Source organism: Emiliania huxleyi (genome assembly GCF_000372725.1).
Source record: "Emiliania huxleyi CCMP1516 unplaced genomic scaffold EMIHUscaffold_37, whole genome shotgun sequence".
Classification (NCBI taxonomy): domain Eukaryota; phylum Haptophyta; order Isochrysidales; family Noelaerhabdaceae; genus Emiliania; species Emiliania huxleyi.
In genome coordinates this window covers 600,862-624,362 of record NW_005199194.1, presented here as the reverse complement: position 1 = coordinate 624,362, position 23,501 = coordinate 600,862, and the positions used below count along the sequence as shown (strand labels likewise).

Here is a 23,501-nt window from a genome sequence, read left to right as displayed (position 1 = left end):
AGTCCTCACTGCGCCGCCTCCACCTGCTGTCCGCCCTGCGCGCGGCTCGCCCACCGCGCCGTGCAGCTCTCGACGGCGTTGAAGGCGGCCACGGCGCCTACGTGTCCCATAGTGTGAGTTCGGCCCCGTGGGTGGTGTGGCAGCAGCTGTGCGGCGTACAACCCTGCGTGCTGAGTACGCCAACCTTGGGACGCGGGTACGGAATTGTGCAGTGTCTTCAGAGCACCGCGTGAATACGAGGGGCTGCGAGTACAGTGAGTACAGCGCAACACAGAGGAAGACCGGGGAATGCGTGTCAAGAGCACATGCACATGTGCATGCACATGTCCATGTGCATGTGCATGCTCAGCATCTAGGCCACGCCGCCCTCCCCGTCCGCAGACCCCTTGTACGAGTGGAAGAGGTCCGCCTCGGCGGAGCAGACCTACAGGAAGGTTCCAGGAAAGGTCCAGGAGGTCCGCCTAAGCGAAGCAGACCTACGGCAAACAAACAGCCGAGATGCTGCCGAGAGACCGCCGCCTCACTCCTCCCTCCTCTCTCCCCTTCTCCTCCCCTCTCCCTCGCCCGCTCTCCTCCCCACGTTCTCCTTCCCCGCTCCTCTCTTCTCCAGACCTGCTGCGCGATGCACATCGTCAGCCCCATCCGCGCCTGCATGCAGCCGGCGTCGTCCGACCCCTTCTGCATGCACGCCGACAGCGCCTCCATCGCCGACGCGCAAGCGGAGCGCACCGCCGCCGCCTCGGAGACTGCAGGCGGCGGCGGCGCCGCCTCCGCCGCCGCCCCGCCAGCCGCTGGCGCGGAGACGGTGGAGTCGCTCGTGGCGATCGGCGTGAGCGCCTCGCGCAGCGTCGCGACGACGCCCTTCTGCAAGACCATCCTCGCGCGGTCGAGCAGCTCGCCCGGCGTGTCGCCCGCAGGCCGCACCTACCGCACCACCCACAGGACTGAACCCACGCTGGATTCGGTACTCTGGGGGGTATGGGACAAGCCGCACGTCCATCAGGATGGTCGGCACACCGTCTGGGTCGTGCAGCGAGGGCAGCGGCCCCCCCGCCTCCCTCGAGGCGGACGCGTCGTAGTAGTCGATGATGTACCGCACCTCCGGGTTAGGGCTGGGGTCAGGGTCAGGGTTAGGGTCAGGGTCAGGGTCAGGGTTAAACGTTAGTACCGCGCCTCGGGTTGGGGTCAGGGTCAGGGTCAGAGGTTAGGGCCAGGGTCGGGGTTAGGGGTGAGGAGCAGTCGATGATGTACCGCGCCTCGGTCCCGCACCGGTCGACGGTCCAGTCGTGACGGTCGAAGGGGCGCGGCGCGAGACCTAGTCCCATACCCCCAGAGTACCGAATCCAGTGTGGGTTCAGTCCCATGGGTGGTGCGGTAGTACCCAGCGCCGTCTTGAGTCGCGCCTTTGGCGACAGTTCAAACGGGCGGCCCTGGAAGCGCAGCAGCGACACCTTGGCCGGGTCGCACGTGTCGCAGTGCAGCCGCTCGTACTCGAGCACCTGCAGCTCGCGTGGGGAGATGTGGGGAGATGTGGGGAGATGTGGGGAGATGTGGGGAGATGTGGGGAGATGTGGGGAGATGTGGGGAGATGTGGGGAGATGTGGGGAGATGTGGGGAGGTGTGGGGAGATGTGGGGAGATGTGGGGAGATGTGGGGAGATCGTGTCGGAGGACGCCGTCGTCGCGTAGGCTCCCCCGCGCTGCTAAGTGCCTCCCCTTGTCTGCAGCCAGGCGTCCGTGCTCGTGCCCCGTGCGTGCCCCGCCCCTCGCGTGGCGATGTGTGTCTTCGCTCTTCCTATCGAGCGGCGCCTCGGCCCAGCCCTTCTCGTTCATGTTGTTGTGGATGGCGATCACCGAGGGCATGGCGGCCGTGTCGACGCCGTCGTCCTTGCCCTTGCGCACGAGCGCGTTGTAAAACTGCTGCTCCGACGGGTACACCCACCGCTCGGTCGCCCCCGCGCGCCCCTGCGGAATGCTCGACACCACGCGGCTCGTGTCGAGCACCGCGTCCTGCCCAGCCGCGGGCTGCTGCGAGAGGACGGGCATGCGGTTGTCCGGGTTGATGTCCGCCTCGCCGTCGCCGCCCGCCGCCGCCGCCGACCGGCCGGCCCACGCGCTCCACTTGCTGTGGTCGACTGGGCAGCCCGATGCCTTTGGCGGCTCCGCGGCGGCGGCTCTGCCGGACGGAGCGGCGCCGCCGTCGGCCCTCATTGGACAGGCGGAGGGAGGAGCCGCGGCGGCGCCCGCATCGGGCTTTGACTGCGACTGGGAGGGAGGAGCCCATCGGGCGCGGGACCACTGCGAAGGCTGCAAAATTTCTGGCAAATTTCGCGCGCGCGGATTTTTCTTCTTTGCTACCGTCCAGTCATAAGTGTGTGTGAAGTGTGAAACCGCCAATCGGCGGGCGGCTTGCTGCTCGCTGCATGGCGAAAAACTCGTCTCGCCACACGCCAAGGGCTTATGCTCTGGCGAGACGTGAGGCGCATGCGCCCAGGATGGGAGGGGGCATGCCCATGCGTAACGACACTGCTAGAGATGCCTTTCGGGGCCCAGAGATAAAACTTCTGATGCCATGCGTGACCTAGTAGTGTCCCCAGCTATGGGCGTGTCCACGTTGGAGCCAGGTGTGGTGTGGGCGCGAGAATAGCTCCGCCGTTCATGGAGGCAACCGATGCGAGAGTACCCCCTGATTTGGTACTGCACGTTCGCGTTCGTCCAGCCCGGAGCGCGCTTATAGTTCTTGTTGGGCCGCTCCGTCTCCTGCTTGTCCTTCCACGTCTCGCCCTGAAAGTCGAGAATCCGCTTCCGCGTCACATGCTGCGGCAGGTACGTGTTGATGCACCCCCACGCGTCGGCCATCTCGTACATGGCGGCCTACCGACGGGAACTGGGGATCAGGACGGGCCCAGATGGGGAAGGGGAGGGGGGGAGGCTCACACCCGCAGCTCCTTGTCGTAGCCCATCTCGACGAGGGCGACGCCGGTCAGCATGACGGTCACGCTCACTTGGATCTGAAGGAGGCGCAACGCGGGGTCAGGAAGGTGAGAGAGGGCGGCCGTGTAGCGGGAGCGCACCTCCTCGACGATCGTCTCGCCGAACTTGGAGTCGTTGACCTTCTTGGACGCCTTGCTGCCCGGCGACTGCTTGCCGCCCGGCGTCTCCGCCATTTCGCCCTGTGTGGACAGAGGTGCGTGGGGCGATTCAGGAGTGCCTGGGACGGCGGTGCAGTATGGGGGCTGCAGGCCATGAGCGGAGAGCGGTTCTGACTGGTGTCGGCTTGCGACGGAGAAGGGTTGCTGAAGGGTTGACGGTCAGCGTTCAGCCGCGGGGATGTGTCGCACGGTTGAAGTTCGACCAATCACGGGTCACCACGTTTGATTGCGGGAGCACGAGGGCTCCCACTCGCGCCCGGCGGCGCGCGGAGGAGGCCGAGAGTACAGGCCAAGTACAAACATCCGCACACACACCATGAAGCGTGCGTCGGCGGCGGCGCCTGGGCGGACGCGATAGTCAGGCGACCGGGCCATCCCAATTGTGCAAAAGTACTTGGAGCACAGTGGGTTGCGGGCATTAAGAAAACGTAGCCCTATCTAAGAAACCACGGCGCGCCGCAGGCGCGGCCACGAGAAAAGGCCAGACACGAGTGTGAAAACGGGAGCCTCAGCCCAAAATTTCTCTTCGCCTGCGGCGCGCGCACTTGTCACTATCCAAGTCTGCACGGTGTTATGAGTGGAGTGCAAGTGGATGGAGGCGTGTGTGCGTCTCCCGTCATCCAGAGAGCCGACTCGGCGGCAGACTCTGGCATCGCCCTCGCGGACCGCAGCTTTAATACCTCTTCTTACCTACCTAAAAATCCTTCGGGCCGGCGCTCTGGCTTGATTGAGTGCCCCGGCCGGAGCTAAGAAACCACGGCGTGGGGTGTATCGTGCTTGAGCATGGTCTCGAGCGTACTGAAGTCGGCTTCCCCGAGTTCGTTGAGCAGGCGCTCCAGCACAATGCTGAGCTGCGTCGGTGCCATGTGTCGACGTGTCCAAGGGAACGGACGTCGCCGAAGGCCTTAGTTCACGCCGAAAAGTACGTCTAACGCCTCCTGGTCCTGCTAGCTGGGGCACGCTCCCACGCGGCTGGGGGCCGCTCTCCAGCTCGATTAGGGCGCTTTTCACGCGATCTTACGGAATTACTGCATGAGTGGGCATCGATTGCATTTGCGATTTGGCTTTGAGACTCGGTGAGTTGAGACGTCGTCGGCTTGGTTTTTTGTTGATGCCCACAGAGGAGAGAGAGAGAGGAGAGAGAGAGAGAGAAGAGAGCGAGCGAGCGAGCGAGCGAGCGAGAGAGAGAGAGAGAGAGAGAGAGAGAGAGAGAGAGAGAGAGAGAGAGAGAGAGAGAGAGAGAGAGAGAGAGAGAGAAGAGCAAAAAAAAAGAAAACGCTAATTTCAATATTCGAGAAGTCTTCTCAATATTTCCAGATCGGGAGCTCGGACCCACTTGACGAGCCCCACACATCGTGGTCGCTCTGCCACTCGTATTGGAGGTACGCGACTTCGCCGCGGCGCCCACGGGCCATCGCTCGGCGCCTGAGCCCCTCCGCCCCGCCCGACAGACGCCTCGCCCCGTGCTCCTCCAGCGGCAAGCCGCTGAATGCCGGCCCACGTCCAGCCGCCGCCGGCGTCGCCGGCCGACAGCTCGCTCGCTGCCAGGGTGGAGGGGTGGGTGCAGTACTGTGAGTACTTTCACCTGCTGGACGCAGACATGCAGGCGCGCGAGTTCCCCTCCCCCCTTCCCGCCTCCCCCGTCTCGCAAAAAGAAAGAAAACTCAAGCGCGCATAAAGAAAGAACGCAGGCGGGGCCCCAGCAGTCTGTACATGTTTCTATGTCGCGCTCGCCTCGCGCCGCACGCGTCGAGGACGACGCCCCGCCCACGGACTGGCTGGGCGAGCTGCCGCCGGAGCTGCACCTCCGCATCCTCGAGGGCGTCGACGACTTCTCCGACTGCGCCGCCTTCAGCCTCGCGTCGCCGCGCCTCGGCCTCCTCGCGCTTCGCAGCGGCCTGGCGCGCTTCGAGGACCCGCTCTTCGCCGTGGCGATGCGGCTGCTGCTCATCCAACGCTTTGCCGGTGGCTTCGGTGTGGTGACGCTAAGCGAGGACACCCTCCGCAGATACGCCGCCGACCGCCGTGCTAGCGCCGAACACTTCCCGTGGCTTGCGAGGGTGAGCCCGGCGCTCCGCCTCACGTCGGAAGTGGAGCACGCTGGAGAGCGTCGCCGCGAGGTCTGGAGGCTGCGGCGCGGCGAGAATGGCACGATGCTGCGGGCGCGCTTCTTGCAGAGCGGCCAGGTGAAGCATTTCGAGGGCGAGCGAGGTGCAGAGCGGAAAGTGCGCAAGGTATTTGCCAGCGGCACTGTGCATTGCTACGAGGGCGGGCAAGATGCGGAGCGGAAGGTGCGCGCGGTGCGTGTCGACGGTGCCGTTGCGTACTTCGAGGGCCAGCAAGGTGCAGAGCGGCATGTGCGCACGGTCTACAGCGACGGCAACGTGCATTACTTCGAGGGCGAGCGAGGTGCGGAGCGGAAGGTGCGCGTGGAGTTTCCCAGCGGCAATGTGAAGTACTACGAGGGCGAGCGAGGTGCGGAGCGGAAGGTGCGCACGGTGCGTGCCGACGGCCAGGCGCAATACTACGAGGGCGAGAGTGGTGCGGAACGGTTGGTCCGCGTGGTGTGTGCCGACGGCGAGGTTTGGTTCTACGAGGGCGAGCGAGGCGCGGAGCGGGTGTTGCGCAACGAGATTTCCAACGGTCAGTTGCAGCACTACGAGGGCGAGTGAGGCACGGAGTAGAAGGAGGAACGGAACTCTCTGCGTCTGGTCGCGTGGCCGTGGAGGCACCGTGGTTCGTATGTGTTGAGTTTTTCATCTGGGACGCCTAGTATCATTAAGAATCTAGTATCATTAAGAAACAAAATCATTTAGAGGGAAATCCCGCGGTCATGTAAAAACAGTTTGTGTACAAAATCCTGCATTTTGGCGGGGGGGGACGCCCTCTCTCGTCGGGCCCTCCGCGCTCCGCGCCGGAAAATTGCCGACGGACCGCCCACCAATGTTGTGCGAGACCCTCCGCCCGCACTGTACCACCATCCTCTCTGTCTGTCCACAGCGCGACACACTCCCCCGCGCACCCCGCGCGCGCTCAGAGCGCGGCCGCCTGGAAGCGGTCAGTGTTCAAACTTTACCGGTATGAGACCGGTATTTGGCGGCAGGTTCGCGACGGGCGAGGCGCCCCGCCCGACGACCCCCGCCTCCGAGGCGGACGAGGGCGACGGCGTCGGCGGCGATGGCGGGACCGGCATCGAGCACTTTGACCTTTTCGAGCCGGACCCCACCCCCATGGAGGATCTCTGAGGTCCTCCCCAGTCTCACCCCACCTTACCTCTGCCCCCCCCTCCCCCCATCCCTCTGCCTCCCATAGGGCAGGATAGCACTAGCATATGCGCCTAGTGCGCACTGGGCCCACATAGATGTGACCCGCCCACTCGAGTGCGGCGCCCAGATGCTAGTGCTTGAGAGGACATCACAAACGCGGCACGGCCCGTTTTGGATGTCTGCGGAGATTCTGTCTTAGCACACACAGTGAGTCATTCGGAGTCATTCGATGGCCAGAGTGCGATTGTGTGTGTGCGGGAGTTGGTTTGTCGGGAGGGAGGGGCAGGCTGCTCACCCACGTGCACCGGGCCAGTGCTTGCACTTTGAATGCCGTGGGGCTCCTGCCCGTGTCCGGGTGTGGAGATGCGAGGGTCGCCCCCCCTTGCCCCACCACTTTGTGTGTGTGGAGAAATTTACCTTACCTTACCTTACCTTAGACCGGTATTTGGTGATATTTTGATTAGTTTTGGAGTGGTATGGTATAGTGGTATGCAAAAGTGGTATGCGGGGTTTTCATTAGTTGTAGCGGCTGTCGGTGTGGTCCCGGGGGCAAAATCATGCAAAAGTGCGGGTATTACCCGGGTATACCCGGGTTTTTCCAGGTATACCCGCAAAATACCGGGTATTTTGCCGATTTTGCCGATTTTGCCACCAAGAAGGCACTCCGACTCGCTTTGATTTCCGTGAGGCAACTGGTATCCCGTACCACTTTTTGATTAGTGCAGGCCTTGGGTTTGATTAGCCAAAAACTCCCATACCGGTAAAGTTTGAACACTGGAAGCGGTCGGGGGGGCCGCGAGCCCGCTTGGTCGCGCCACGCCCGTCGGCCGCCGGCGACGAAGGGGCGGAGGATCCCGAGGGTCCGGGAGCGCCTCGCTTTGGCGGCGGCAGCGGCCTGGTGCGCTTTCAGCACTCCGAGCAGCATCTTGTAGCCGTAATTCGCGCCGTGGCGCGTTACCTCGAAGTTCACGATGTCGTTGAAGCGTGGGTGAAGCGGAAGCAGCCGATCGCGGCCCGAGAGGCCAGCCGCAGCCACGACTTGCTGCACGCGCCGCCGCGTGAGGCCAGTGAGCGCAGCCACACGCGCCGTGTCGCGCGAATGCGCAAAGAGGTCGAGGATGTTGGCGCGGCTCGAGCCGTGGTCAAGGGTGGGTGCAGCGGTGCACGCGGCAGCAAGGAGCAGCGCGCCGTGCATGACGAGAGTGGCCGATCGCCGAAGTCTGTGGCTTCTATTGGGTTTTGCTTTCTCACTTCGAGCTTTTGGTTTCGCAGTTCTCTGTTTAGCCTTCTAATTTCGCATTTTACATTTTACGCATGGCACTTCTGACTTTTGGAGATTGAGTTTTGCATTCTCACTTCGAGCTTTTGGTTTCGCAATTCTCTGTTTAGCCTTCTACTTTCGCATTTTACGTATGCCACTTCTGACTTCAACTTGTGTGTTTGCACTTCTGCACAACGGCCTTCCGAGTTCCGCGCAGCTTTGCTGTTGGCAGTTCCACGTTCCTCACACGGTTTGTGGTTTGCACTTAGGACATGACGGAAGCGACTTCTGACTTGTTGCTGTTGACTTCGGAGTTGCAAACTAGCGTTTGTGGTTTCCACTTTGCACTTCGCTGTGCTGACTTCTGCCTTCCCCCTTCCGCATTCACTGTTCCCACTTCACTTCGTCCCTCATGGAATGGGTACCCTCCCCGAATAAACAGCGAAGGAGACGCCTGGGCAAGAGAGGAGCAAGGCCACCTTTGGGTGCGACTCACAACTTGCGCGGCGCCCGACTCCCCCGACATATATGCGCGCTGCAGCCTCGGCCGGCATCGCGCGCGAGGACTCGCTCCAGTCGGTCTCCAGCGCGCTGCTCGCGCTCCTCGACGAGGGGCCGGCGCCCGACCCGGATGCCGGCGAGGTCCTCTCCTTTGACGGCCACATCGAGGGCGCCTCGTGCAGGCTGACCCCCGTGCGATGCGGCCTGCACGACGACATGCTGACTGTTCGCCCTGGGTGCAGCGGCAACCCGCTAGCCCTGACGCGCTCGTACACGTTGTGCGACTCAGAGTGGATCACGGGCTTCCTCCCGTACTTCATCACCACCTATGAGACCGGCGAGGTCGAGTGGGATGGAAAGGTCTTTGAGATGCCACTACTGCACGCGTCAGGGCGCCAGGCTTGGTTTCGGGTCACGGTCTCGGTGGACAGGGGTGACCCGAGCGGCTTCCGTGCCGTTGCTCGCTCCATCAGCCCCGACGTGTGCTTTGCCTCATCGCTGCAGTCGTCGCTGTCGTTTGGCGCCAGCCTCGACGGCCGCGAGTCGCCCCTTTCCGTCAGCCTCGGGGAGGATGCGCCCATGGGGTGGAGTCTACTGACCATCGAGTCGATTGTAGAGGCCACCGTCGGATCCTCGAACGCTCCGGGCCCCGCGGCCAAGGCCGGCTGGTCGGCGGAGGAGGATGAGATCATCATGCGCGCCGTCTCGAAGATCGGGACCATCTGGAGGAAGATCGCCTTGATGCTGCCTCCCTTGAACGACCGCGGCGACCGCCGCACCAATCACGCCGTTCGCAACCGCTGGCTGCGGCTTGAGAAGCGGAAGGACAAGGAGCCGGCAGTTTGCGATATTCCTCTTTTGGGAGCGGCACCGGCATCGGCAGACCGAGGCGGCGACATGTGGTCGCCACAGGAGGACAAAGCCATTGACGAGGGGGTGCGAGATGGCCTCCGCTGGAAGGCCATCGCCGCCACGCTCTGTGGCCGCTCCGCCAGCTCGTGCCGTAGCCGCTGGCTGCGGGAGCGGAAAAGGCAGCTTGCTGCAATGGGAGTGGCGGCGAAGAACGCGGGCGAGATCTTTGCAGAGTCCCGCCGCATCGGGCTCCACTTGCCCGATCGATCCGATAAGAAGGCGGGTGCCGCTGCGAGCGGGCCGCCGAGCAAGGCTCTGATCCCGACGCCGGTCGCGATCGACACGGCCGTGACGCTCAGCAAGTCCACGGGCAGCCTCTCGCAGATCGCAGAGTACATGACCAGGCTGCTCGCCTTGGGGTGCAGCGGGAAGCCGCTCACCGACCGGTATTCGCTGCTGTTTGCCGTCCACGTCGTGATCGACGTCGCCGAGGCGCAAGACTGCCACGGCCTGAATGCCTTTGCGATGCAGTCGGCGTGCCAGCTCGGCTTCCCATTGAGCGCCGTGAAGCCCAAGGAGGGGCCGATTACCTGCTCCTCGCCGCTGCGAGTCGCCGTCCCAAACGCCGTCTCAGACCTCTTCTACTCGCCCTGCATGGTCAGCGTGCGTACACTGTCGGGCTCCAACCTCGAGGCGAGGCGGCTCGTCGACGATGTGCTCGGGATGCACGACGGGGCGGGCGCGCAGCAAGGCCCAACCCCGAACCAGCACTTTGCCGAGTACGTGACCGCGCTCGGCGGCGACGGGATCCCAGACCTGTGGTCCAAGCCCGGCAAGCTCCTCGAGCTCTTCTTCGATAACGTCCCCGATCGCCAGCGATTCGCGCGTCTGTTCTCTGAGGCGCTGAGCGCCCCGCTGACGCCGATCGACTCGTTGTGCAAAGTCGGCCAGACGCAGGCCGACAGCCCTTTCATGCTGGCGCTGAAGCGGGACAGCAAGTATGTCCACGCCCTCTCGGCGCTGGGAGTCCCACTCTCGCCGGGGGACGACGACTCCGAGGTGGTCGTTCCTCACACGGCCTTCATCCGGCGCTGCGTCACGAGCGCCGCCACCTTTGTGGTGCACGTGCTCTCGCCGTTCGGGCCCGGCGGAGCGGGGCGCTTCGACTTTGAGATCGACAGCCTCGTGCAGCGCAAACGCCTCCGAAGGCCTTCGATAGAGCGCGCCTACGACGAGCCGGGGACAGACCGCACGGCTCTGGGCAGCAAGGCGGCGAGGGTAGACTCCTCTGGCAACACCTGCACGCCTCCCCTGCGCACCGACGTCACGCTCATGGCGTAATCTCTGCGGACTGCGCTGTCGGGCTACGCTCACCCCTCATGGGAGGCGTCACATCCCGCGGGCTGCGTTGTCGGGGTCGCACCGCGCCGGGCCATACGCATCGGCAATGTGTCTATTGCAATAGAGCCGTTCGCCGCGGCACCCCTCATGCCTCAATCTCGTCTTCTCGTGACAGCGAGTAGAGAACCGTTCCTCTCTAGCTCTCTTATCTGCCCGAGGCGCGGCACAATCTGCGCAGGTATACCTAGCTTAAGTGTGCAGTCTCGGTGTACACTGATGTTTATTGCGCGTTAATTACCAGACAAGATTTCAATTAATATGGCCCGACAGATTCCGAGTACCGAGAATCAGACACGTCAGAGACAGACCAGACACAAAGTGACTTCACTCAAGGCACTGCAACAGACGGCGGCATCAATAATCAAAGTACGGGAAGGGAAAAGGAAGGGACTTGAGGCGGAGAGGAAGGAACGAGTAGCCGCGGAAACAGAACGCCTGAAAGAGGGACAGAAGGAAAGGAAGGAGAGGATACGAGAAATGGAGTGGGCGGCGAATGCGTGTATTTGCTGGCGACGGAGGCGACATCGACAACGTGAGGCCGAGGAGAAGGTAAGGGAAGAGGCAGAGAGACGCCTCGAAGCGGGGAGAGGCAGAACGACGAGAGCGATGGGGATGACACTCAAAACGACCCACTGCGAGCTCGAAGGCGAAGGCCAGCGCACAGGAAACGCGGTGACAGGAGCGACGATGCGGCGAGCGCCGGAGGGAAGCGACGACAGCGAGGGGACGAGGACGACGAGCAGAGAGGAGAACAGACGGCGAGCGGCGCACGCGAGGGCGACCACGCAGGAGAAAACAGACGGGGCGAGGGGAAGGAAACGCGGCCCGCCAGGAAGCGAAGGCAGACGGCAAGATACGTCGCCGGACCAGCGACAGGAAGCGCAGGAAAACAAAAAGAACAAGACGAGGAGCATGGAGACGAGGGAAGGCGCGAGGCGCTCCGCCAACAAGCAGCAGAGGCGACGGCGAAAGTAACGACGGCCATGCTAACGACGGGCGGCACGGTGGTAGGGGCGAAGGTAGGCCCCTCTAGCATAGCGGAAGGGGAACTCGGCCTACTGGCGACGAGGAGGCTGGAGAAATTCGAGGTGTGTAGCATCTACACTGGGGAGATCTTCCGGACAGGAACGGCGCAGCCACCAGAGACAGTACCAGACGAACTGTCACGACACACGGCAGCAGGGGGGACGCAGCTGGATGGAAGTGACGACGAGAGCGGGGACGACTTTGACAGCGTCGCGGCGCGCCTGGGAGAAATTAATTTCGACTGGCCTGCAGCATCGAATGAGCCGAAACGAGGCACGACCACGGCGGTGCGTTCGCCGCCCTCGCATTTTCGCGGCGTGCGTGCGTGCACGAAGTGAGCACGTTTGCACGGGTGGGATCTGTCGACCCGCGGGACATGTGGCGGAGCAATCGCGAGCCACTGCTCGCGCACGCGCCTCTCCTCAGCTGGCACGTGCACCTGTCTAGGGTACCGAGGCTCCACTCCCCCCTTGGCGCCTCGTGTTTTTCGTGCCAAACCAGCGCGATCTCGGCGGTTTGTCAGCGCCTCTCGGAGGGGCATCATGCGCTCCCGGGGCCGCCCGACGGCGCGGGCCTCTTGCTGATGGACCCAGCCGAGGTGCCCAACCAGTTGGAGTCGCGCCGACGCGCTGCGGCGACCACCAGCCAGCTTTTCAGCGCGGTCGAGGACGGTGCGCCGAAAGAGTAGACAGTCTCCGGTCCATCCGGAATTTTGTCGTTTTAGTTAGCACTGCTGCTGCAGACAGGGCCCGCGTGACCCCATGCCCTTCCCGGATCCAGCTCGCTGAGGTGTGACGTCACCCCGATGACCGCCCATAGGTGGCTGATCGAAGCGCCACTCATCGCTGCTTTCACGCGCCTGCTCCACAGAGGGCTCCTGCGGCTCTCCCTCGTCGCGTAACCGCCGCCGACATCATGTGCTCGGTCGTCCCCGCCGGCGCGGAGCTGCGCCACGTCGAATTGTTCGGTGGCTCGACCGCCGGCGCGCCCACCCTCGCCTCCTGCGCGCCTCACACCCAGTATTTTCCTCGCGCGCGGCCGACAAAGTAGGCACACGACCACCTCCCTCCCACTCACCCCCCCCCACGATGCACGGCCCGTCCACTCTCGCCGGCAAGGCGCACGGAACGCCCAATTTGGGCTGGAAATGCCGCCGCCACGGGTTGGTGGCGCCCTCGGCAGCGGGGCAGCGCCACGCCGCGCAAACTTGCGCGACAAACTTGCGACCTCTGTCCCTCGTATTCACCCCAGATTTTGCCCTATCCAGGCTCACCCGGTACCGCGAGCGGCGAGCCGCGCCAAGTTAGCTCCATTTCCGACAAGTTCATCCCGCCCGAACGCCGATCTTCGGCCGTCTGGAGGCCCAGGACGGGGCCTGGGACCGGCCAGGTGTGGATTCTCCACGGCGCTGCGGTGTATCTGTGCGCCCATGGCGCGTTCAGGGGTGTGCCTGAGGCGTGTTGACTGCGGGGCGCCGCGATAGCGCGGCGCCGACGATTGTGTCAGCTCACTGTCACACCGTCGACACGGTCACAGTGCGTGTGCAGTGCGTCCACTCCGGCGACCGTGACGCCGTCGGTTCTCGCCTATACCGGCTAGTGTGGAGCTCTCAGTGTGGTTGCGTGTTGTACTAGTGATGCTGCACTAGGCGGCCCGTTTTTAGCAAAAAGCAGATACCACATCGCGTGTGGTCGTCGAAAAACCGCATGTTCGCCCGTCTGGGACCTCTTCGTACGGCTCCAAAAACCGCTCCTTAACGACAACTACGCGGCCCGGCAGTCGATCTGCGCCTTCTCAGCGGTGGAGGGGATGTGGGCGGTACGTGCGAACCGCGTGGTGCTGCGATGGCTTGACGAGTGCGACTCCCAGCGTCGACTTTTTGACCCCACGGAGCCTCTGCTGCTCCGGGGGGGGGGGGGTCTGCAGACCACCCGGCCGAACTTCAGAGTCGCGGTGCTCCTCAAATACGGCTCAAACGCCCACGATGTTGTGGAGGGGACATATGCTGATGATCCCGGCCCGATTGGTTCGCTCAGAAAGCTTCTGGGCGATCGTTAAGGTTCGCTCCCCGCACACCGGCTGGGAGCCTGGGTACCCTAGACCTGCTTCCGCTCTCGCAGATGCTGCAGGTGTGATCCCGCACGAGTAGACGAGATCAGAATCGCTGGCACTCTAAGCACGGAAGCGGGCGGGATCCCACCACCACGTCTCGTGTGGACTTGGACTGCCGGGGCATGGCGAGTCGCACCTCTCACCGCCCTCTGATTCTCACCGCGAAGGCAAGTCCGCACAACTACTTTTGGCGCAACGGGACTTGGACGTCGCGGTGGGGGCGGATCGATGGGCAGATCCGGCACAAGTGCGTCCCACTGTCAGACGCGCAGGTTGGCGCGCTCGTGCGGAGCATCGGGGCGTGCTCGCTCGCGGTGCGGTCGGGGGGGCTGCCCGCGCACTCCCGCTCGCTGCTCGGGCATGAGGACGACGGTCTTCTGCAGCGCCAGACGCAGTCGCAGGCAGTCGACAAAGTAGGTCTCGAGCGAGGCGAGGATGAACGGCAGCGGCGTGGAGCGCTGCGGCTCTCGAGGAAGATCAGAGTCGGTCGGCGCGTCGGGGAGATAGAAGCGGGCGAGAAAGTCGGGCGCGAGCGGGCGAGGTAGCGGCGAGGCGGCGGGAGGGTGCGGGCGAGGTAGCGGCGAGGCGGCGGGAGGGTGACGAGGCGAAGGGGGTGGCGGGTTGGATCACGAGGAGGTAGACAGTCGGGCGCGAGCGGGCGAGGCAGCGGCGAGCAGGCGGCGGGAGGGTGACGAGGCGAGGGGGGTGGCGGGCTGGATCACGAGGAGGTAGAAAGTCGGGCGCGAGCGGGCAAGGCAGCGGCGAGGCGGCGGGAGGGTGACGAGGCGAGGGGGGTGGCGTCGCTCATCAGCGCAAACTCGGTCGAGCAGAAAGTAAGGTGTGTGTGTAAAGGCGGCGCGGCACGGTAAGGGTCGGCGGTAAGGCGGCGCGGCGGCAGCAGACGGCAGGCAGGACATCGGACGGCGGGACATACGGTACGGCGGGCGCGGCACTGTAGGAGCGGCGGTATGGCGGCACGGCGGTTACGGACGGCAGGGGGTACGGCAGGCTAAACGGCAAGGGCGGCGCGGCACGGAGGAAGGAGCGGCACGGTAAGGAACGGTGGCACGACGGCAGACCAGAGCGGCGAAGGGACGGCGGAGCATTGGACGGCGGGGAAAGGGTCGGCGGTAAGGCGGCGCGGCGGCAGCAGACGGCAGGCAGGACGTCTCGGACGGCGAGACAAACGGCACGGCGATCACGAGGAGGTAGAAAGTCGGGCGCGAGCGGGCGGGGTGGCGGCGAGGCGGCGGGAGAGTGACGAGGCGAGGGGGGTGGCGGGTTGGATCACGAGGAGGTAGAAAGTCGGGCGCGAGCGGGCGAGGCAGCGGCGAGGCGGCGGGAGGGTGACGAGGCGAGGGGGGTGGCGGGCTGGATCACGAGGAGGTAGAAAGTCGGGCGCGAGCGGGCGAGGCAGCGGCGAGCAGGCGGGAGGGTGACGAGGCGAGGGGGGTGGCGGGTTGGATCACGAGGAGGTAGAAAGTCGGGCGCGAGCGGGCGAGGCAGCGGCGAGCAGGCGGCGGGAGGGTGACGAGGCGAGGGGGGTGGCGGGCTGGATCACGAGGAGGTAGAAAGTCGGGCGCGAGCGGGCGAGGCAGCGGCGAGCAGGCGGCGGGAGGGTGACGAGGCGAGGGGGGTGGCGGGCTGGATCACGAGGAGGTAGAAAGTCGGGCGCGAGCGGGCGAGGTAGCGGCGATGGTTGGGTCCGACTGCATGATCTGACGGAAGCGCCTCACCATCTCATCCGCGTAAGAGATCGGCTCCTGCCCGAGGTCGTACATGATCACCATGCCAAAGAAGCCTTTCACATCTTTGAGGTCGTCGTAGTACGTGACGAGGTCGATGGGATTAAAGTCCTGCACTGTGAGCAAGTAGTTGGGGCACGCCTTCTTGACCTCCTTGACAATGCTTCGCGTGGATTCTGCTGTAATCTTGCAGCCCGCCTCGAAGTCGAAGACGATACCGTCCATGCCACCCTCGCCGCATTGGAAGCAGTCCTTGATCTTCTGCGCGATGGTTTCAGGTGGGGTTGTGATCGGGCACTTGTCGCCCGGGTTGACCCCAGCAGAGACGGACGCCAAGACCTTGTCAAAACCTTGAGCCTTGTAGGTGCTCAACATCTGGCTCGCCGGGTTGTTCAGAGGATTCAAGGCGCACGAGTCGAGCGAGCCGTCGAAAACGTCGACGCCGTACAAAATGGGAGCGTTCACGCGCGCGTTCTTCAGATTCTTGATGGTCTGCTGGCTTTGCACCTTGCCCGTCCCAAGCTTGAGTGTCAAGTCAATCGTGGTGCCGTACACCCAAGCCGTGTTGATCGCCAATGTAGGCAGCGAGGGCGAGGGAGATGGCGAGGGAGATGGCGAGGGAGACGGCGAGGGAGATGGCGAGGGCGAGGGCGACGGCGACGGCGACGGCGATGGAGCCAGGCCTGGGCTTGACGGAGATGGCGCAACGCACTTGGGCGGAAAGCCTGAGCACTCCTGGGACATGCAGTCCCATTTGTGCCCGCAGGAGCAGTTGGCCGCGAAAGGTTTCTTGCCGCAGGGAGTCATGGCCGCCACGAGAGCTATCTTCGAGTCGGCTTCCTGCGGGGTGTAGACGAGGGTGCACTTCGCGGTGTGCTCGATGTACTCGAGGTTGAAAAACACGGACTCGTCGTTCAGCGGGTCGATGGTTACGCACCGGTCCTTGCACAGCTTGAAGTCGATGTCCGAGCCGGACGGGCAAGGCAGCGATGGGTGGCCGCACGTGCCGACGCTGGTGCCATTGCCGGTGAGGAGCGGCGAGATCTGCGTGCACTGCGGGACGATGCGGTCGCCGAGCGGGAGCGGCGCCGCGGAGACGAGCGACGCGGCGGCGGACAGGAGGGCAGCGCGAGTGGACATTGCGAGGCGGAGAGTGAAATGCGAGCGAGCGTGCTGGCGATGATCGGCAGCTGCTGTCGGATTCCCCTCGATACCCGGGTTGAATGAGTAGTAGTTATTGCCCATCCATTTGGCATTGTCAACAACCTTCTGACGGCTGAACTCTGTCGCCCAGGCTTTGGTCGCTGGGAGGCCGTGGCCAGCCGTAGCGGGAAGGCCGTGGATGTTCGGATCGATTGGTAGCGAGAGCGTGAACGGGAGCTGCTTGGTTGGGTCCGACTGCATGATCTGACGGAAGCGCCTCACCATCTCATCCGCGTAAGAGATCGGCTCCTGCCCGAGGTCGTACATGATCACCATGCCAAAGAAGCCTTTCACATCTTTGAGGTCGTCGTAGTACGTGACGAGGTCGATGGGATTAAAGTCCTGCACTGTGAGCAAGTAGTTGGGGCACGCCTTCTTGACCTCCTTGACAATGCTTCGCGTGGATTCTGCTGTAATCTTGCAGCCCGCCTCGAAGTCGAAGACGATACCGTCCATGCCACCCTCGCCGCATTGGAAGCAGTCCTTGATCTTCTGCGCGATGGTTTCAGGTGGGGTTGTGATCGGGCACTTGTCGCCCGGGTTGACCCCAGCAGAGACGGACGCCAAGACCTTGTCAAAACCTTGAGCCTTGTAGGTGCTCAACATCTGGCTCGCCGGGTTGTTCAGAGGATTCAAGGCGCACGAGTCGAGCGAGCCGTCGAAAACGTCGACGCCGTACAAAATGGGAGCGTTCACGCGCGCGTTCTTCAGATTCTTGATGGTCTGCTGGCTTTGCACCTTGCCCGTCCCAAGCTTGAGTGTCAAGTCAATCGTGGTGCCGTACACCCAAGCCGTGTTGATCGCCAATGTAGGCAGCGAGGGCGAGGGAGATGGCGAGGGAGATGGCGAGGGAGACGGCGAGGGAGATGGCGAGGGCGAGGGCGACGGCGACGGCGACGGCGATGGAGCCAGGCCTGGGCTTGACGGAGATGGCGCAACGCACTTGGGCGGAAAGCCTGAGCACTCCTGGGACATGCAGTCCCATTTGTGCCCGCAGGAGCAGTTGGCCGCGAAAGGTTTCTTGCCGCAGGGAGTCATGGCCGCCACGAGAGCTATCTTCGAGTCGGCTTCCTGCGGGGTGTAGACGAGGGTGCACTTCGCGGTGTGCTCGATGTACTCGAGGTTGAAAAACACGGACTCGTCGTTCAGCGGGTCGATGGTTACGCACCGGTCCTTGCACAGCTTGAAGTCGATGTCCGAGCCGGACGGGCAAGGCAGCGATGGGTGGCCGCACGTGCCGACGCTGGTGCCATTGCCGGTGAGGAGCGGCGAGATCTGCGTGCACTGCGGGACGATGCGGTCGCCGAGCGGGAGCGGCGCCGCGGAGACGAGCGACGCGGCGGCGGACAGGAGGGCAGCGCGAGTGGACATTGCGAGGCGGAGAGTGAAATGCGAGCGAGCGTGCTGGCGATGAAGGAGAAGGATTTTACGAGAGAGGAAGGTGCAAGTGCTCCAAGGTGCGTCAAGCGCTCGTGCTGGTGATTCGGAAAGGAGCCAACGAGGGGCAACCGCAGGCCGGCTTTTGTGTGAGTTCAGCAATGAATGAAGAAAGAGTCGTGCTCAATCTTTACCGGTATGGGAGTTTTTTTCAGTGTATGTAGCTCTTACGAACATACCCGTAGGTGAACTGCTGACGGGGTTTGCGATGAGGAGCGATCCGAACGTGGTATTCGGGTGATTAGATCACTACCGCCGAAGCGCAAGCGCTTGGAGCAAGGGAACTGCCACGTATGGGTCCCAGACTAGCACCCCACCTCGCGAGCCGACGTTCTGGCTCAGCGAGGCTGCTGCGGAGCACTCGGGGCCGACGTTCTGGCCCAGCGAGGCCGCTGCGGGGCACCCGGCGGCTCGGTTCGCTCATCAGCGCAAACTCGGTCGAGCAGAAAGTAAGGTGTGTGTGTAAAGGCGGCGCGGCACGGTAAGGGTCGGCGGTAAGGCGGCGCGGCGGCAGCAGACGGCAGGCAGGACATCGGACGGCGGGACATACGGTACGGCGGGCGCGGCACTGTAGGAGCGGCGGTATGGCGGCACGGCGGTTACGGACGGCAGGGGGTACGGCAGGCTAAACGGCAAGGGCGGCGCGGCACGGAGGAAGGAGCGGCACGGTAAGGAACAGTGGCACGACGGCAGACCAGAGCGGCGAAGGGACGGCGGAGCATTGGACGGCGGGGAAAGGGTCGGCGGTAAGGCGGCGCGGCGGCAGCAGACGGCAGGCAGGACGTCTCGGACGGCGAGACAAACGGCACGGCGATCACGAGGAGGTAGAAAGTCGGGCGCGAGCGGGCGGGGTGGCGGCGAGGCGGCGGGAGAGTGACGAGGCGAGGGGGGTGGCGGGTTGGATCACGAGGAGGTAGAAAGTCGGGCGCGAGCGGGCGAGGTAGCGGGGAGGCGGCGGGAGGGTGACGAGGCGAAGGGGGTGGCGGGTCGGGTCACGAGGAGGTAGAAAGTCGGGCGCGAGCGGGCGAGGCAGCGGCGAGCAGGCGGGAGGGTGACGAGGCGAGGGGGGTGGCGGGCTGGATCACGAGGAGGTAGAAAGTCGGGCGCGAGCGGGCGAGGCAGCGGCGAGGCGGCGTGCGGGCGAGCGAGCGAGAGAGAGAGAGTGCGAGAGAGAGAGAGAGAGAGAGAGAGAGAGAGAGAGAGAGAGAGAGAGAGAGAGAGAGAGAGAGAGAGAGAGAGAGAGAGAGAGAGAGAAGAGCAAAAAAAAAGAGAACGCTAATTTCAATATTCGAGAGGTCTTCTCAATATTTCCAGATCGGGAGCTCGGACCCACTTGACGAGCCCCACACATCGTGGTCGCTCTGCCACTCGTATTGGAGGTACGCGACTTCGCCGCGGCGCCCACGGGCCATCGCTCGGCGCCTGAGCCCCTCCGCCCCGCCCGACAGACGCCTCGCCCCGTGCTCCTCCAGCGGCAAGCCGCTGAATGCCGGCCCACGTCCAGCCGCCGCCGGCGTCGCCGGCCGACAGCTCGCTCGCTGCCAGGGTGGAGGGGTGGGTGCAGTACTGTGAGTACTTTCACCTGCTGGACGCAGACATGCAGGCGCGCGAGTTCCCCTCCCCCCTTCCCGCCTCCCCCGTCTCGCGACGGCGCTCGCGCAGCACCATCAGCTCTCACCCGCGTCTGTTACCGCCGCGCAGAGAACAAACGATCTCAGCGCGCAGCGGTACAGCGCGCGGTCTGCGCGCGACGCCGACAGCCGGGTGCGAGCGACGGAGCACGACAAGTGCTTCAGCGGGATACTCTCCAAGTGCCTCGACCGCGACCGGCCGCTCGTGAGGCTCGAGGGGGAGGGGTCGGACGCTCTGGTGCGCTCCGCCCTGTGCAATCACCCGCCGGCTGCGACTGCCTCCGCACCACCCTCCCGCGGCGAGCGGGCGGAACCGCGCGACCGCTCCGGGCCGCGCGTGCGGCGGCGAACGCCGCTCGCCAGCAGCCCGGCCCGCCGCGTCCACCTCCGCGCCCCACCTCCCCTCTCGCAACCCCTCCACCCTCCAGCGCTTGAACGGCGGCGCTTGAACGGTGGTGGCGCCTAACCGCCCCAGCCCTCCCCGCCTCTCCGATTCGCAGGTCCTCGACGACGGGAGCGGGGGCGCGGGCAGCCGGCGCGTCCTCCGCGACGCGGACCTCGCCATGGTCCGCTCCCGGATCCGCGCGGCGGCCTATTCTTCAAACCTGCGCGTCGCCGCCGAGGAGGGCGGCGGCGGCGGCAGGGCGGACGCGGGCGAGCCGCCGCTCGGCTTCGACGGGCCGGCGCCGCCGGGGAGGGGCGCGGCCAAGCACACCGACCCGTCCACGTGCGCCGCCGCCATCGAGACGCTGCTCTGGTTTGGGCTCGCCCTCGGCGAAAATGGCTCGCGCTCAGCCGACGGGAAGGTGCGCCCGACCACACCCCGCTCAGCCTCTACACGCACACTCCGCGGGCGGCCGCGCGCCGGTTTTGTGCTCCCGGCGCTGCCCGCCGCGGGTGGGGCTCGCGGCCGACGAAGCGTGCTGCGGCGCTCACGCGTTCACTGCCGGCGGCTCGTTCTGCCGCCAGCACGCCTCACCCCTCCCCCCCCTCTCACGCCTGCCCGTGCAGGGAAAGAAGAGCAAGCAAGGGGCCGTTCCGCTGGCGGAGCTGTGCGGCGGCGCGCTGGACGACTTCGCGCTGGACTGCGCGCAGGCGATGCGCGAGGCGGGGCTCACTGATGAGGCCGCCGCCAACGAGGCACTCGCCGCCGTCACCGCACTGCAGAAGCGGCACATGCCGGTCATGCCAGCCGTCCCGGCGCTCGGCGCTGAGGGCGGCGCGCCGGCCAAGCCCACGCCGAGCCCGCTGCGGCGGGTCGAGTCGAGCTCGTCGCACAGCACGGCGACGACCGCCGAGCTCGACATCTCCGACTCGCCCGAGGAGAAGGAGCCCGAGCGCAAGAGCCGTTCTGGACGCTCGTTCCGGCCGCCGCGGATTTGGCGCGCGCCTCTCCCCCCTCCTCCCCGTGCCACCCCACGCCTCCACCGCCGCCCCCTCACCCCCGCCGCCCTCGCGCCTCCCGATTGCAGGCCGTCGGCCGCGGGCACGACCCTGCTCAAGTGGGAGAAGGAGCAGCAGCGGAAGAGCGCGGCGGGCGGCCGCAAGCGCCGCGTCTCCAAGGAGCTGGCGCCGACGGAGCTGTCGGCGGCGGAGGTGCGGTACGCGCCGCCCAGCCGGCTGAGCCTGGGCGACGACACGTGCTCCGACTCGTCCAGCGAGTCGGGCTCCGTCTCCGGCGTGCGCACCGTGAGCACCGCCGACCTACACGCCGACAACGGCTCTGACTGCGTCATGAGCGACCTCGGGCTGTGCGACGAGCGGCGCTCGTGCGACTCGTCGCCAAAGCGGCAGCACGTGGCCGTCCGCCCCGACCCGCGCGGGCCGGCGGAGCCGCTCATGCGGGCGGAGCCGGTGATGCCGGCGGAGCCCGTCATGCCCGCCGTCGCTTGCTGAGAGGCGCTGGCGGCTGGCCGGGCGATGGGAGGGAGAGGGGGCGGGAGCTACCGGGCCGCCGCCCCCCGGCCTTGTTGATCTAATGCCCGATATGGGAGGGGTGGGAGGAAGGGAGGCGCGGGAGCCACACCTCCTTCCCCCCCGCCCGCGCGCGACGATGGATGCGCGCGTCGAGTGCGCCGCACACGCAACCCCAGCGCTGATAGATAGAGCGACGGCTGCGCCCGTGGGTCGCACCGCGCGCGCAGACCACCAGAGCGGACGATGGCTCGAGATCGTGGGTGATTCGCCCACCGGAACAACACTTTTGACACTCTCCTCTGTGTCGCGTCTGTGCTGCCCCCCCTAATTGTGGCGGCCGATCCCCCGTCTGTGCTGCGTTACGTCGCGAGGGACTGAGAGAGCGTTCTGTCTCTGTGCATGGTTGTCGACGTGTGCACACCCCGTCTGTGTTGTGTGCCGCGTCCAGATCTCATGCGCATCATCTCGGCATGTAAAGTAGACTGTAGTCTTGGCTATATTGTTCGGAACGAGGACTGTTCTCAAATGTCAAAAAGCGCGTCAAGGTCAAGCCACAAGCCTCTCAAGCGGGCAGCGGCAGGCGGGGTAAACGTAATATTCGTAAACCGGTAAAGCCGTGACCCGTGTTGCTGTGTTGGGGCCTGTTGGCTGTTGCGTGTACGGCTACGGGTGTAGGAAAAGAAAGTCCTGAGCGAGCGAGTGTGAATGAGACTCCACTGCGTGGGGCTGTGTCACTGTGCAAAGTGGAGGCGGTCTCCTCTCTCAGCTCTCTCCCGGTCCACTTCCCGGTCCCGCCCGACGGCGAGCCCGTTCCCGGCACCCGGCGCCGGCGCCGCGGTAGACCGCCCACACTCCACAGACCCCAGAAGTCAGGCGATCAGTCACCACTCACCTCCCGCAGCGCGGTTCCGTGGCGCGGTGGCAGCGCGGTGGGCCCTCCACCGGGGGCGGTGAACGGGCACGCCGAGGCACTCCCGCAACCGCGTGACAGCGTGGCACCCGCGGCATCACGCCTCCTCCTCCTCCTCGCTCTCCTCCTCCTCGTCGTCGCGATTGAGCTCGCGGTTGTACGGCTGCGCCTGTGCCGCGCCGCCGCCGCCCGCGCCGCCGCCGCCCGCGCCGCCGCCCTCCTTGCGCCGCTCCTCGGCGCGCCACTCCTCGAAGCGCGCTCCGTGGGCGATGCCGAGCGGGTCGCCGCCAGGCCCGCCCATCGCTCCGCCGCCGCCGCCAAAGCCGAGCCCGAGCCCTCCGCCGCCGCCGAGCGCCGCGCCGAGGCCGAACCCGCCGGCGTGCCCCTCCGCCTGTGCGGTGGTGGCGGCCATCTCGCGGTCGAGGAAGCGGTCGTACTCGAGCAGGCCTAGAAGGTTCCTAGACGGTTCCTAGAAGGTGCCTAGGAGGTTCCAGGAAGCGGTCGGACTCGAGCAGGCCGGCGGGCAGGTTCAACGCCGCCACGCTCTCCACCACCTACATGCGCATGTGCATGTGCATGTGCATGTGCATGTGCATGTGCATGTGCATGCGCATGCGCATGTGCATGTGCATGTGCATGTGCATGTGCATGTGCATGTGCATGTGCATGTCCCGCCAGCGGCCTCGCGCCGGTCGGGCAAGGAAGCGTGACCCGGGCGTCTTTTTGAGTGTGTGTGTCTGTGTGTCGCTCCAGCGCGGTGCCGTCATCTTCTCTTCCGCGTCCACCCATACCGCGCCGGTATCTAGTCCGAGCCCCTGGCTGTGTGAGTGTGGCTGCGCTGGGGGTGAGAGAGAACGAGAGAGCGGCCGGGAGCACCACCTCATCCAGGAACTCCACCCGGTCCGCGTACACCAGCTTGTCCCAAAAGCTGGCCCGAAGCAGGTACGACAGCGCGAGCAGCGTCAGCCGCGTCGAGACAGCCGGGTGGACGACGGCGAGGGAGCGCATCTGCTTGTGGTACGCGTGCGGCACCATGCGGTACGTCGACACGAACCACCGCCAACCGAGCTCGTCCGGCTCGAGGTTGT

General features: G+C 65.2%; 2 protein-coding genes across 2 annotated transcripts; one reads left to right on the top strand and one right to left on the bottom strand.

Moving 5' to 3' along the window:
* Positions 1–352: 352 nt before the first annotated feature.
* Positions 353–3,166, bottom strand: EMIHUDRAFT_464044 (putative holocytochrome c synthase; the record flags this gene model as incomplete). The annotated part of the gene is made up of 9 exons (XM_005771946.1): positions 353–424; positions 613–924; positions 995–1,112; positions 1,270–1,315; positions 1,382–1,499; positions 1,854–2,258; positions 2,703–2,873; positions 2,939–3,010; positions 3,074–3,166. The coding sequence occupies 9 exons, from the start codon at positions 3,164–3,166 to the stop codon at positions 353–355; spliced, it is 1,407 nt and encodes a 468-aa protein (XP_005772003.1).
* Positions 3,167–4,500: 1,334 nt separating this feature from the next.
* Positions 4,501–22,005, top strand: EMIHUDRAFT_436093 (hypothetical protein). The gene is made up of 7 exons (XM_005771945.1): positions 4,501–4,533; positions 4,603–4,757; positions 19,657–19,824; positions 20,087–20,392; positions 20,598–20,968; positions 21,059–21,806; positions 21,857–22,005. Exons 2-6 carry the CDS (start codon positions 4,641–4,643, stop codon positions 21,480–21,482), a joined length of 1,386 nt encoding a protein of 461 aa, XP_005772002.1. The 5' UTR covers positions 4,501–4,533; positions 4,603–4,640; the 3' UTR covers positions 21,483–21,806; positions 21,857–22,005.
* Positions 22,006–23,501: the final 1,496 nt, after the last annotated feature.

What these genes read in the sequence shown, in the direction of transcription:
- EMIHUDRAFT_436093 (XM_005771945.1), top strand. Translation starts at nt 4,641, where the DNA reads ATGCCGGCCCACGTCCAGCCGCCGCCGGCGTCGCCGGCCGACAGCTCG. An exon ending in CGCGCTCAGCCGACGGGAAG is followed by an intron (nt 20,393 to 20,597) that starts GTGCGCCCGACC and finishes CTGCCCGTGCAG; the next exon opens with GGAAAGAAGAGCAAGCAAGG. An exon ending in TTCCGGCCGCCGCGGATTTG is followed by an intron (nt 20,969 to 21,058) that starts GCGCGCGCCTCT and finishes TCCCGATTGCAG; the next exon opens with GCCGTCGGCCGCGGGCACGA.